At 36.1% G+C, this 15,340-nt stretch overlaps 2 protein-coding genes across 3 annotated transcripts; both read right to left on the reverse strand.

Moving 5' to 3' along the window:
* Window positions 1-285: 285 nt before the first annotated feature.
* On the reverse strand, window positions 286-4,112 carry LOC126777104 (trypsin alpha-3-like). The gene is made up of 5 exons (XM_050499998.1): window positions 4,040-4,112; window positions 3,766-3,949; window positions 3,045-3,291; window positions 1,357-1,494; window positions 286-531 (listed from the first exon to the last, which is right to left on the reverse strand). Exons 1-5 carry the CDS (start codon window positions 4,104-4,106, stop codon window positions 340-342), a joined length of 828 nt encoding a protein of 275 aa, XP_050355955.1. The 5' UTR covers window positions 4,107-4,112; the 3' UTR covers window positions 286-339.
* Window positions 4,113-11,557: 7,445 nt separating this feature from the next.
* On the reverse strand, window positions 11,558-15,130 carry LOC126777111 (NF-kappa-B inhibitor-interacting Ras-like protein). Of its 2 annotated transcripts, none has more exons than XM_050500008.1 (3): window positions 14,718-15,130; window positions 13,607-13,776; window positions 11,558-12,581 (listed from the first exon to the last, which is right to left on the reverse strand). In XM_050500008.1, exons 1-3 carry the CDS (start codon window positions 14,926-14,928, stop codon window positions 12,321-12,323), a joined length of 642 nt encoding a protein of 213 aa, XP_050355965.1. In that variant the 5' UTR covers window positions 14,929-15,130; the 3' UTR covers window positions 11,558-12,320. The 2 variants fall into 2 exon arrangements, with proteins under 2 accessions (XP_050355965.1, XP_050355964.1); XM_050500007.1 differs by having other exon boundaries at window positions 14,706-15,130.
* Window positions 15,131-15,340: the final 210 nt, after the last annotated feature.

The following is a 15,340-nucleotide window of genomic DNA, read 5'->3' on the forward strand; positions in this document are numbered from 1 at the left end:
AAATCAAATAAAAACAATTACGTTTCATTTTATAATTATTGAATATTTTGATTTAGTGTATTTCAATACACACCAAAAAATGAAGAAATTAAAAAAAAAAGTATTTCAACCAGTGCAGTCTATAGAGATTGTCCCGCCTCTTTTATGTATGTGTTCCCAATAAAGTTAATAATTGTCAAAAATAAATACCCTTGGAGTTATTTACACATTTATATGTATAACCAAAGTTTTATTTTAAAAAAAAACAATTATTTACAGTTATATTATATTATACAATTATAATTTACAATAAAATGTATTTATTTCTAGATCTACGTAATTAGATAAAAAATGATATAACTACAGTGGACGATAATCATTGTGGATATTTTGTTGATACTTAGAGAAATATCTTATTGTCTGATCAATGAAACCACGTAGCGCGGGAACACTTGCATAGACGCCATAGATTGTCTTCTTACCACACCCCCTTCCGAACGATACGACACCAACAATCATATCTTCGTAGATAAGGGGTCCACCACTGTCACCCTAGAGAAATACAATTAATTAATTCCTCTTCCTCTATTTGGCAAAAGCTTTCACGTCTAACTAGGGCTTTAGTACTTGTATATTTTGGCAATATATATTATCCATTGTATTTATTACAAGTTCCTGTGTGTGAGAGTGCTGCTGATAAGTACTCTGTGTCCATTTCTTTACCCCTGACAACGTGTATGCAAAATTTAATGATGATCTGCTTAGTAATTATGACGTGAAAGTGAAAATACAAAAAACTCACTTCCGCAAATATAACATTAGTTAGAATTTTCGACCGTTGGTCTATTTGGGAACTTATAAGGCAAAAACTTTTTGTTAAAGAAAATCTCTGTAAAAGCCCAAAGACTGGTAGTTGATGGTATTTCCACTTCTTTGCCTCGGAAAGCACGTATAACCGTTAGTTCTGCTACTAAACACTCTCAGATCGTATCGATGGACATTCGGATTGCCGTTCCATTGGATTATGAGAGAGAATAGAGAGTTCAACAAAATCCTTTCCTAAATCTTCCTTTTCCTTTGAGGAGAAATTTTGGAGCATATTCCACCCTGCTGTTCCAATGCGAGTTAGATATACATAAGACAGAATTTCATCTGAAACATGTAGGTTCCCTCACGATATTTTCCATCAACGCCAAACATGACCTAAATAATACCTAAACACAGTTAAGCTCATGAAAATTCACTGGTGCTTGCTCAGGTTTGAAAGCGAAACCTTCGGTTAACATTCACGTGTCCTAACAACGAGGCCATCTAAAATCAAAATAAAGCTCATAATATAAGTAAAAGAAAGTGTATTTAGAATAATAAAATACGAACTTGACAAGTGTCCTCCCCACGCACGCCTCCAGCACAAATCATTGTTCTTGTAAGAATATTACCCATTAAAGATTTACACTCGTGGTGAGCGACGTAGGGCACATCCACTCTCAATAACTTATCGGAGCTTATATTATTCTAGAAGAGAAGATACGTAATTAAAATTCATTTTATTCTACGTAATCCAACAAGACATAAATATTATTTATCTAAGCCTGCTCTTCGAGTGCGCTGCCGCTGTTTGTAATATCTGAATTATGAAATGTTGGTGATTCTTTAAAAGTGCCAACATTTCAAACTGAGAAATTGGTACACACAGGAATGCATATACAACATCGTATTCCTTTAATATTTACAGAATACACGGATACACGATTTATCGATAAATGTTAATGATTATTTTTCGACACCTTAAGGCAATCAAAGAAGCTACGTCACCGATATTTACAACATGAAAGCAGACACTCAGCTTTCCAAACACTTCGATATTGTTATGAAATGATTTATGTAAACATTAAGTAATTGAAGACAAACATCTCCATACGGTCTTGTATATTGGCCAAACTAACCGTAAGGACGAAGGTTAAGAGGATCATAGAAAAAGTAGCGGCGGTTAAGAAAATACAAACTTTACTGGTGGTAGGGCTTTGTGCAAGCTCGACTGGTTAGGTACCACCCACTCATTAGATATTCCACCGCAAAATAGCAGTACTTGGAATTGTTGTGTTCCGGTTTGAAGGGTGGGTGAGCCCGTGTAATTACAAGCACAAGGGATACAACATCTTAGTTCACATTCAACATTGGCGAAGTAAGCGATTGTTAACATTTCTTACAATGCCAATGTCTATGGGCGTTGGTGACCACTTACCATCAGGTGACCCATATGCACGCCCGCCTACCTATTCTATAAAAAAAATCTATCTTATAAAGTCGAGAGCAGACCAATAGATTAATTAACCAAATTACGACGATCTTCGACGAAAAGTTATTACTACTCTGATTTAAAACACATAAAAATATTGATCGTCATCATATAATTTTCTCGAACATTCTTCGCACGATACGATTTTGTTAGTGCAATATGTTCGAATTATTAAAGTAGACATAGAGTACTATGAAGGAAAACTCGGCAGTTGATTGTTAGGAATATGTTAAACTCAAAACTATAAAAAGTACTAAAACTTGTTTATGGTTTCATCTCGATATCTTTCATAAAATGGATGGTTACTGGTGGTAGAGTTTTGTGCAAGCTCGTCTGGGTAGGTTACCGCCCACTGATCAGTTATTCTACCGCAAAACAGCAGTACTTGGTATTGTTGTGTTTGAAGGGTAGGTGAGCCAGTGTAATTACAGGCATAAGGGACATAACATCTTAGTTCCCTAGGTTGGTAGCGCATTGGTGATGTAAGCGATGGTTAACATTTCTTACAATGCCAATGTATATGGGCGTTGGTGACCACTTACTATCAGGTGGCCCATATACTCGTCCGCTTTCCTATTCTATAAAAAAATATATATATGTCAGTTAACTCAGTGACAATTAATACGTTAGTAGCTTGTAGTATACAGATGCTCCCACTCAGTATGTGATCCCACCATGAAACTCGAAGTGTCGAGGAAAATAAATATTACCCAAAACCTGAGTATAATCTATTGAATCGCTTATTTAGACTTCTGAATTCTATTACCTCAGTCCCACCGAATCCCATAGTCGTCATTATCGCGCCGGATTTAAGCATGATGTCACTTAGCGCCATTCTTATCGCTCCAATGTAGTTATTAAACGTCATTTCTGACTTTAATTTTATGACGGATATATCATTGTCCATTGTAACTGGATGATAATTTGGATGTATAATTATTTTGTCGACTTTATATCGATAGCCACCGTCAATTCTGTCTGTGCCAACTTTGACATAATATTTTGAATTAGGGCTGCAAATTAAAAAAAATAATAATAAGTAAATCGAATTATTCTAATAAAATGTAGATATACTTTTACTTTAAAATTTTTTTAATTTCTGTTTAGTCATTATTTGTGTGCTTGCTGTGGTCTCCTTATATTATGCCACGATGTAATGTACTCGTAAGTGGAACGCCTTTGTTGGAAATAACTTAATAAATAAGTAAATATTATTTGTTCAAAATTTAATCAATTAAATTCAATAAGGTATCTATTTTTTGATGCTCAAATATTATAACGTGTTGTCTTTAGGGACAGTTTTTCTTTGGGAAGAAACCGCAGACTATAATAATATATTAATTGCTATTATTCTTATATAATCAATAATGAGACAAGAAGTCTTAACCATAGGAAGCGGGTTCGAATCCAGACCAGAACAATTGGAGCGACTGCTCCTTTCGCTCTGCCTTTGAGCCTCGGTCTACTTGCCACAAGATGAAACGTACTTGTAACAATGCGCAGCTGATAGTAAAAACCTCCTGTGAACGATGGTGGCGCCACAGAGGAAGCCCTTCTTCACCTCGAAATATAACGCCATGTATGGAGCGTTATATATGTTGGTTTTTGTTCCGCCATACACGAGCTTTTTAATCGAACTGTTCCCTGACCCCGTCGTCTTCAAACTATCGTCTACAGAGAAAAATAGAAAGAATAATGTTTAGAATTTGTTAATGTATATTAACAATATTAGTAAGTATTTAATTATAAAAAAGTACATACCCCAACTTTCAACGGAAGAAATTAAGAAAACTATAAAAGCAAAGTTAATTAAATGAAAATGGCACATGTTGTTCTAAACGTTAAAGTAATACTTGTGTTTGCAAGGAAATGTTTTACATATTATATACTATTTACTAAGGCTCAGTATAACACATAAATAAAACTTTAGTTTAATATAATATTTCAACAGCGAATTAGCTTCGAAGTCGAGCGAAAATAGCTCAATTTAGAGAAGAATTACGTTAATAAATTGTTTTTAGGGATTTTTTAATAAAATACCGCTATATATACTTAAGTTGCCGCTAAGCATGCTTTATTGTTAAAAAATCTTTGGTTGAAATTCAGCCATAATCATTATTGAAAATTTAAGAAAACATTATTTGCATGTTATAAACATTTATTTTCTACCATTATTTCCTAATTCTTTTAAAGCGTCAAGCTCTTTTTATAGCCATGTACCAAACCGAAAAAGAAAGATCAATCGCTTTACAAACAGAAAGAAAAAAGTACTGTGGTACCTATTTTGTTCTTGCCTATATATACTGCATGTATGAGTATATTTTGATTTTGATAAATGAAGCTACTCTTGTGGGCTTACCCTGATTACAATAGTTTGGTCACACTTTAAACACTCTCGTTCAATAGGTTTCTCGTGAGTCTATTATGTATGAAAGCCAAAATCTTTATACAATACACAAGCATCAGACTTATATACCGGTTTGGAAAGAAACAGCTCAGACCTAAAAAGAACCTGCTAAAGAAACTGAGCTGGAGAAAATGAAATGAAAATGAGACTATTTTAGTTTCTCCCTGTGTCCAAATGGCTGCACTTCCTTAGTAATGCATTATATATTTTGCAATTCGAACCAGTATATTGTTTTAGATATATAAAGAAATATTCAGACAAACGCGTGAAGCAATATGCGGGACGTGTAGTTTAGTACATTAGCATAATTGGAGCGAATAGATCGGTTTTTGGATCTTTATATCATTGCTTAAGAAATACTTTGGAATAAAATCCTTATTCTTAAGAAGTACTGGCAGTTTCAAATACGAACGGATGGTTTTAAATATACTTTTATTAAAACTCAGTTTTAAAACGGTAGTACTAGCCCTCCGTGACGTAGGTGGCATAGGCATTACGTGAATAAAAAAATTACAAATATTATGAAAATGTGATTTTTTTATGATTTCATATCAATGAAATATTTTACTGAAATTGTCCTATTTATTTTTTTCTATATAATTACAAATAAATATTTGTATATTTGTCTTCAACGCGTTGCTTGACAATACACCCGATTGTGAAGGTATTTGATATTTGCTGGTGGTAGGGCTTCGTGCAAGCTCGTCTGGGTAGGTACCACTACCGCACACATTCTACCGCACTACAGCAGTACTTGTTATTTTTGTGTTCCGGCTTGAAGGTTGAGTGAGCCAGCGTAATTACAGGCACAAGGGACATAATATCATAGGTTATCATTTCCTACAATGCCAATGTCTATGGACGTTTGTTGACCACTTACCATCAGCGAATTTTCTCAAAAAAGACTTTTCTTTGTATGTTTGTCCTTCAATATGTATAAAAATAAGGATATAAGGAAATTATATTTAGGTTCTTGAACAAAAATTATAAAAAAATCACTGTGACTTAAATAGAGAAAACACAATAAATATTAAGATTATATCAATTTATTAACTTAATACTTATAATCTATAACAAATTGCACTAATAAATTAAATAAATAATACTTAAAATTCATTTACAGAGCTAATATTCGAGTTAAGTACATTATAATTAAATATTATTACAAAATATAGTTGAAATATTTATCAACAGTTTAAAACTGATAATTTGTCAATACATACAAATTAAAACGCCTTTAAAAAATATGTTTTTGCGAAGCTTATTTAGGCGAGAGCTAAATTTCAAGATTAATTCGTGTTGCAACGTTTTTATATAATGTGGTAACGATTCAAGAACACGTTTCTAACGCAAAAACCGTACATTTAAGTGTTATTATTTATTAAAAATGACAATAATATTATCCGTGCAGTGACGGAGAAAGAATACATTTCACTGCCCCTCTCTTTCCCATGGGTGTCGTAAGAGGCGACTAAGGGATATCTGAGCGACCATCTGCTCACCTGGTGGTAGGATGCTAACATCCGCCTGGCTTGTTACCACCGTACGCATGGTGAAAAACTCGTGAAGTGGCTTGCAGCCGCGTTTCGAGGTCAGCCAGCGTACAGCCAGAGCCCGAGCGAGTATTGCCGCGATGGGTGTTGGTCCGGTTGGAGACGGCTGTTGAACCAATGCCGGGGGAAACTGTATTGACCTGCCGGCCAGGGAGACCCGAAGAAACGGCTGTTCCGCTGGCCGCCCGTGGCATAGTACAGGGGCCCGAGCGTGCCTAACCAGCTCGTGAGGCTGCCCCACCAGGCCACGCATAATCTCGGGGTGGACCGTCGTGCCGGTTGGTGACCGGTAGGTGGGGTCCCGGCGGCCACTTCCGGGGGGGTTCGGGGGCCCTTCCGTCCGGCGGGTCAGTGTATTTTTCCTTTTGGCAACCACTTGGGGAAACACGCCTCCACACTTTGCCCATCCCTATCGTGGCAATACATCGCTCGCTTCACGTCTCTTTTCCATTTAATTTCTCCCAAATGGCGCAACAAAAAAGAAATAACGGTCGTACAGCGGTGCTCACCCCCACCATACCCTCGCTGTTTGAGGTCGAGTTCTCTAACATCCGAGGACTCCACACTAACCTCAACGCTGTCCACCACCATCTCGAGACAGCACGGCCAGCAATGTTGTTTCTCACGGAGACACAAATACTCCGTCCTGCCGATACCAGCTACCTTAATTATCCCGGCTACACGCTTGAAGAATCCTTCAAAGCGAAAGCCGGAGTATGCTTGTTCGTCAGGACGGATGTTTGCTGTCACCGACTGCGCTGCTTGGAGGACCCCTCCTTCTCCATGTTGGTGGTACGTGTGGACCTGGTTCGTCAGAGCCGAGTCTACGTGTGCCTCTACAGATCCCACAATGGTGACTTGGAGACAAGCCGACTATTTGACCATCTTAGTCGGGTGGCAGATGCTGCGCAAGAGCAATTTCCTAACGCGGAATTGGTGTTTTTGGGGGACTTTAATGCTCACCACGAATCCTGGTTGAAATCCCTCAAAACTGACCATGCTGGAAGGACTGCTCATGCTTTTGCTCTCACACATGACTTGACCCAACTGGTTGATCAGCCCACCAGGATCCCAGACATTGATGGGCAAGCACCTTCTCTACTGGACCTTCTGCTGACTTCTCACCCGGTAGAATATCAGGTTGTGGTTCAGGCTCCTCTTGGCTCTTCGGATCACAGCCTTATTTCTACCAGAGTGCCACAGGCCAAGCTGCCGCCACTAGCGGTATGCAAACGTCGCGTTTGGCACTATAAGTCGGCGGATTGGGAAGGTATGCGCGATTACTATGCGTCGGTCCCTTGGAAGGAACGTTGCTTCAGTGGGAATGACCCGACAGCTAGTGCCGCTGCTGTTGCTGGCGAGATCATGCTGGGAATGGAATACTACATTCCTAGCTCAGATCTCGTCAGTAGGAGTACGCGTAACCGTTGGTTCACTCGTGAATGTGCCGATGCTGTATCAGCTAAGCAGGCGGCATATCGCAAGTGGATCAACGGCTGCATTAGCGGGGCATCTAACATTGACTCACTGAAAGCAAACTATAATAAAAATTCCAAGTCCTGTAGAAAGGCATACACGAGAGCGGATGCACAGCGCATTGTACAGATTGGTCATGACCTTGTTTCGCATCCTAGGGGCTCCCGTAGCTTCTGGCGTCTGACCAAGTCTGTGCAAAACAACTTCTGCCAACCTTCGCTGCCACCGCTCAGAAATCCGGACGGATCGCTAGCTCACAGTCCGCAAGAGCAAGCTGATCTCCTGGCTAAACTCTTTGCCGACAATTCCGTCATCGATGATTGTAGTGCACTGCCACCTACAATACCTGCATGTGGCCATACGATGCCTGACATTAAAATCAGGCAACGTGATGTGCGTGCGGAGCTGCAATCACTTGATGTACGGAAAGCTAGCGGTCCCGATGGAATACCAGCCATAGTGCTGAAGAAGTGCGCAGCGGAGCTGTCTCCTGTGTTAACGCGCCTGTTCCAACTTTCTCTCTCTTCGGGAAGTGTGCCGGAGGCTTGGAGAAGAGCTAATGTGCAAGCGGTTCCCAAAAAAGGGGATCGGTCTGACCCGGCAAATTATCGGCCAATAGCTATCACCTCAGTACTTTGTAAGGTGATGGAACGGATTTTAAACAACCAACTGATCCATTACCTAGAAGATCACTGTCTAATTAATGATCGTCAGTACGGTTTTCGACCAAAACGGTCCACAGGTGATCTTCTAGCGTACGTAACACACCTCTGGGGTGAAGCTATCGACAAGCATGGAGAATCGTTGGCTGTCAGCCTCGATATCTCCAAGGCTTTCGACAGGGTCTGGCACAGAAGTCTTCTCTCCAAGCTACCGGCATATGGTCTGCCTGCTCAGCTATGCACCTGGATTGCCAGCTTCCTACACAAGCGTAGCCTTCGTGTTTTAGTAGATGGTTGCGCTTCACAATTCTATGTAGTGAATGCTGGGGTCCCCCAGGGATCTGTGCTATCTCCCACACTCTTTCTTTTGCATATCAATGATATGCTCTCCCTTGGGAACATACATTGCTATGCAGATGATAGTACAGTGCATGGTGGATACCACGGACGCGCAGTGGCTGGGCGGGCGGAAACTGAGGAGAGGCGGGAGAATCTTGTCATTGAACTCGATAGGACGTTAGATCTCATCGCCAAATGGGGCTCTGATAATCTTGTTGAGTTTAATGCCAAGAAAACACAGGTATGCGCTCTCACGGCGAAAAAGTCAACATTTTCCCCTCTTCCCTCCCTCTGTGGTACTCCGCTGGTGATGCAAAGCAAAATCGCCATGCTGGGGATTGACGTTCGCTGCGACCTTAGTCCAAGGGATTACATCGAGGCTGTTATAAAAACAGCTTCACGGAAACTCGGAGTTCTGAACAAGGTGCGGCGCTTTTTCACGCCACAACAACTGTGCCTGCTGTACAAAACACAGGTACGGTCTTGCGTGGAATATTGCTCGCACCTTTGGGATGGCTCCGCTAAGTACCTACTTGAGGCCTTGGACCGGTTGCAGCGACGTGCCGTACGCATTATTGGCGACGTAAAGGTCACAAACACCCTTGAACCTTTACAATTGCGTCGTGAGATAGCAGCACTGAGCGCTTTCTATCGACTGTATCACGGCGAGTGCTCTGAGGAATTATTCTCTCTAATTCCTGCTTCCCCCTTCCTTCTTAAGTCCACGCGGGCTGGTTCTCGATGTCACCGCCTAACTGTGACATCAATTCCATCGCGAACAAAGAAATTTGGCAACTCCTTTCTTTGTCGCACTTCCAAAAAATGGAATTCCTTACCAGCTCACGTATTCCCCTCCTCTTACAACCCGGGTTCCTTCAAACGAGGCGTGAAGAGGCATCTTGCGGGCCGGCAAGGCGGGGACGGCTAGTACAGAACATTCTTCCCGACTGTACTGGCCGTCGTCGCGTTTGGACTCTACTACCACTTACCATCAGGTGGAGTAGAGTCATTTGCCATCCCGGGGCATATATAAAAAAAAAAAAAACAAAGGTACGATTGGACTTCAAGATAATAAGAACATTTTTTTATTACAATTCATTTCAAGCAAAGATACAAAGTAGCACGCTTAATAATAATCACTTAAGATTATTATTATAAATAATTTTATTAGTATTAATCTATGCCCCTTACATTATAGTATGGTGAGATGATTGAAAAATTAATGGGGCTTTTGATGATATTTCCTTGTACAAAGCTTAGAAAAAAAAAGTGACTAAGAAATTAACGACGCGTTCATATGATTTTAAACACAAACATAAATTAGATATTTTAAAACTTTGGAAATTCATTAAAACATTCAAAAATTCGGACAAATAAAAAAAAACTTAATAAATAATTACTTTTGACACAAAATTACATTTATTAATTTAAATTAATATTATATATCATTTGTTTTAAAAACAAACATTTAAAACTAAATTAAATCATAATGTAAATATAAAATATACATATTTTTTAATAATACATTTTGAAACATTTGACAACTATTTTCAAATTACTTTCCCGCCTTTTTAGACGTAAAGGAAATATATATTTAATTATTAAAATAACAAATACAATAAATTTATTACAAACAACAGGTCGAGAGTTAATGAGTAACAACTATCTCAATAGACTTATTTTCGTATTTAGTAGGATTGTTTTAATAATAAAATTACAAACATAAGATAAAATGTCTAAAATTATATCGTAAATAATTAAATATTATACGAATAAGTAGCGTGCACTTGATTGATTATAAATGCTATGCATTTAAAAAGTTATTTTGTTTTTAAAGATAAATATTCATAAGTAAATACTGAAAAATAAAAATATCAATTTGTTTGAAACATTACAATTATTTATACAATTGTCTATGGTGTCATAAATTTCACTCTCCATAAACAATTAAAAATATTGTTTTGGTTATTTATAAATTAAGTACAATAAATAATTAAGTAATTTAAGAATTATATTAAATTTCATCACTGTACCATAGATTATACAATACTATACATGAGATTCTTTAATACAATGTTAATTTTAAAGCATATACGAATACAGAACCTCTAATAAATTATAATCTATAATTATTACAGGTTTGAGGTTAGAAATTAATGTCTTTAGAATTCATTATTCTATTTTCAACTTTTATATTTTTTGGCGCGAAACGCTTATGTCATTGGTTTTAAAACAGTACCTACCTTTTTTTTTAGTGCACGTAGGCAATGAGTAAAATGACATCGGTCGCAAAAATAAGTCAATTATAAAATTAAATAAAAAAACTCATATCACGTCACGGCCTCAAGATAACCACAAAAATTTAAATTAATCTTATCATAATTATATCATACTGTCCATCTTAAAAGGTTGCTTATTAAAAAAATATCGTTTTTTATTTTAAAACTATAGTCCGTTTAATCCTTTTATTTTACTTTTTACAGCTCAAGTATTAATTAATGAGTGTTGTCTTTATGTGTTGCCGATTCGATTTCTAATTAAAATTGAATTTATTTAAGAAGTTTTAAGCCATCTTTCCCGTAATACTTGCAAAACATTGAAAAGTGTGAAGAGAGCTTTGATAAAATTTGCGTTGTCAAAAAGTGTAATAAATCATTAATGTTACCGTGGAATCCAGTGATGAATCCAGTTCAGATGTATATAATAATAATATTATAGAACCTATTTACCGTATTAATAAAATTAATTATAGACAAGTAAATAAAATTAAAATACAGATTTTAATTTTTCCAGACAAATATCAATTTGAATAAATCTTCGTTACGAAGTCTGTAGGCTCAATATATAATTAAGACTATATTTAAATGTATAGAATTTAAAAAAAAAACGGCTAAAGAGCGGCTTTTTACTTTAAACGATCGTTTTTTTCTATTATAAAGAAGAAAAAAAGTATTTCATAAAGTATTGCATTGTTCTGTCTTTGATTGCTATCCATTTATTACGAAACTTCATAGACACGCTTATGTCAAAAGTAGAATAAACAAAAGGAGTATATGGTAATGAAGTTGCTTTAGATATCTCCAGTGTTCCGCGGACCATAGACTAACAAACACTGACGTAGGTTTTACACTATTATGTGGCATGAAATGCTTATCGCTGGTCATGATACATCGAAGAAATGACATGAACTGCAATGGATATCCTTAGGTTCTTGTAGCTTTACACGAAGGGCGATTTCGTACAAATATTTATAACAATATTATAAATTCAGGATAAATTCATAATGATATATTAAATACGTTTGAGTCTCTCACATAAGTTTTTTTTTTACTGTCTATCTTTTTTTACTGTGTAAAGGTGTTAATTATTGTTTTATTAGTATTTCGGTTAAGAATTTCGTTTATTTTGTACATTAGAACTTGTGATTCAACTTTTCTGTAGATTTACCTTTAAAATAATTATTACCTTGTTTTGGGAAATATAAAAGAATATTTGTAAAATATTTAAACAATCACCCTTTGCATATTCTAACATATCATCCAATGTTGCCAACAGTAAGAACCTCAAGGCTGATAACAGAAGGGGCATAGATTAAAAACGTAATGTTACATTGCGTCACTGCGATTATTTTTCTGAGTTAGCTTACTAAGAGTAGAGAGTTGAGGAAATGCCGTTTTATTCTGTACAGGATTTAACTTCGTCGTCATGAATATAAAAGGCTCATATAGGGACGGCCTGTCCATAGCTGATACCTCAAAATGGCGAATTTTCTCCCTGGCACACCAGTTAGCCGCTTTCGAACAGGTATTCTCGAGGCTATTGATGTCATCCGGACCTGTTCTATTGCCTATAACAAGCATCACTACCTGTTGACAAAAAATAATGTCATTGTTTTGCGTACATTACTCATACATTGTAATTGGGTTAACTAATTATAATTATATAATTATTTCCTAGGTGGTAGGGCTTCACTTGGCGGAGTTGCGGTTGTAAGTCACAACGTTCCCGTGACCCCGTCGCCTTGCGGAGAGGCGCAATTCCGGAAAGGTTTTAGTGGGTAGGATGGGGCCTTCTGCCCCGTAAGTCCCACATACCCGGACCGGGCGGCAGGCGTAAATGCCTTACCTCCCCGAAAAAAAAAAGGTGGTAGGGCTTCATGCAAGCCTGTCTGTGTATGTAGCACCCACTTATCACATACTCTACCGCCAAACAGCAATACTTAGTATAGTTGTTTTCCGGTTTGAAGGGTGAGTAAGCCAGTGTAACTACAGCCAGAAGGAAATTACATCACTGTTTCCATGATTGGTGGTACATTGACGATGTAAGGAATGGTCAATAATTTTAACAGCGCCAATGTCTATAGCCTATGGTGACCATTTTCTATCAGGTGGCCCATTGCCATTCTATTTTATGTAAAAAAATATATAATAGATTACATAAAAATATTTTCTTTGGAGTGTAATTAAAGTTATTGTACTGATCTAATCTGTGCGCTAACTTATATTGTATTTATGGGTTATTATGGACAGCTCCTTCACTCCTATCCATTTGTGTCCATTAAACAAATTGATAATGTGTTACAATCTCAATTTTATAATTTGCAATGATTCCAAGTTCAAACCCGGGCGAGCACCACTTAATATTTGTGTTATACTTAATTTGTGTTTATGATTCATCATGGCTTGGCCGATGAAAAAAAATGTTATCAGAAAACCTGCAAATGGCAGAAACATTTTTCCATGTGTATCCACCAACCTGCATTGTAGCAGTGTGATGAAGATAAGCTCCAAATCTTCTCATCAAAAAGGAGAGGAGTTCTCAGCCCAGTAATGAGACATATACAAGTTGTTTAAGCCAAATTTTTACCAAAAAAAAAAAAGGTATTTCTTACCTCCTTTTTATCCTTATTTCTATCAATATCCTTCTTCAAATACATCAACACATCAAGTGATTCCGGGTGAGTAGTGTCATAGACCATGACAAATCCCTCTGCAAAACCAAGGTAGTGTCGCTGCAAGACTTGATTGGCTGTCAGCTGCATTGTCGGTGATTGAGGTGGCCCTATTCAAATATGTTAAGAACCTTAATTTATACATAATAAATGTCATATTCAATCTCCTCTAAAGTGTACTAAGAGAGCATTAATTCAGACCAAAACAAATATGGAACGTAGTGTATAGCAAGTTATTTATCGTTATGTTGTTGTAAAATAATGGTCCTATTTATATTCTGTGTAATAATAATTATAATATCGATTTTTTTCACTTTGTTTATTTCCTACGTTGACTTCTATAACATTAAAATTATAAATAAATTTTTTTATTAATACAGGTTTTTCTTTTAAATTTTAAATATATATAAGATGTATTATAATGGACATTTTCGTTAATAAACAATTTACTTTCAAAGGCCTTTATTTAAACCATTATTAGATATATGTACAGATATGTAAAAAAATAGCAATTTATTTATAAACAAGAACAATAATAAACATCACAAATTATTGAAAATAAATTACATAAGCTGGGAAATGAACCTTTTCTCATTAAAAAGGTATTATGCTATAGAAATTTACAATCAATATAATAGAAACTGGTAGAGTATTTTATGCTATACTAGCATAAAAATATACCAGAAGAAGAATAAAATGTAAGTACTATATGAAAAAAAAAAACTGAACTAATGAAATAGAAAAGCTGTAACAATTTTATATTTTGATTGCTTTTTCTTTTTTACCTTTGAGTTTTAGAAAACCACAATCTATATTAAGACTTCTTATTTATTCATTTAAAATATTGTTGCTTGGTCTAGCACTTGTAGTCTGTATATATATGACCTTAATGTAAAGTGCATTTCAATAGAGCAGAGCAAAATAGCAAATGGCAAAAAAGTGTGCATAAGATTCTACACTGTAAAGGCATAATTTATAAGCTTTTAACAAAAACTTTAAGCAGTAGGCTGTAATAAAAAAAAACTAATTTCAACTAAACCTTTCAACTCGCCTGTAAGAGGAGGCTCCAATCCCGCGGTATCGTAGAAACATACGCGCTCTTTAGTCCCACGGTCAGTTTCAATATTAGCAACGTATATATCTTCAATTGTTGGATAAAAAGATGATTTTAAATTCACATTTCCGTATATAAGTTGCTCTAAAACTGCAGTTTTACCAACGCCTCTCATTCCACATACAACTACTTTGCTTGTTTTTCCCATATTTATATAAAAGTATAGTAAAGGCGATTTGCTAAAAATTTGCTACTTTCACATCTGTGACATGATTTAAAATAAAATAAGTAATTTTTAAAATATCTCGTTGCATTTACTTGTACTTTAGGCAGTACAAATTAATGTTTGCTTTTAAAAACATAATGTTTATAGTTATTTGATAATTTTTAATACATTTTAAATCGTAGAAGTATTTACTGACAAATCGAAAAGTCAATATTGTTTGACGTTTAAATTCCCTATAAGATGAATGTCAACGATTTAATGATTACTTCCGTAAAACGAAACGCTCTATTACAATGTAATTAATATTTGTATCAAAAATATATAAAGCGTTATTTACTCTGATAACTGTGATTAATATTTTTAAAATAATTTTTTTCCGCATATTAAGTTTAAT

The sequence above is a fragment of the Nymphalis io genome, chromosome 22 (assembly GCF_905147045.1).
Source record: "Nymphalis io chromosome 22, ilAglIoxx1.1, whole genome shotgun sequence".
Lineage (NCBI taxonomy): Eukaryota > Metazoa > Arthropoda > Insecta > Lepidoptera > Nymphalidae > Nymphalis > Nymphalis io.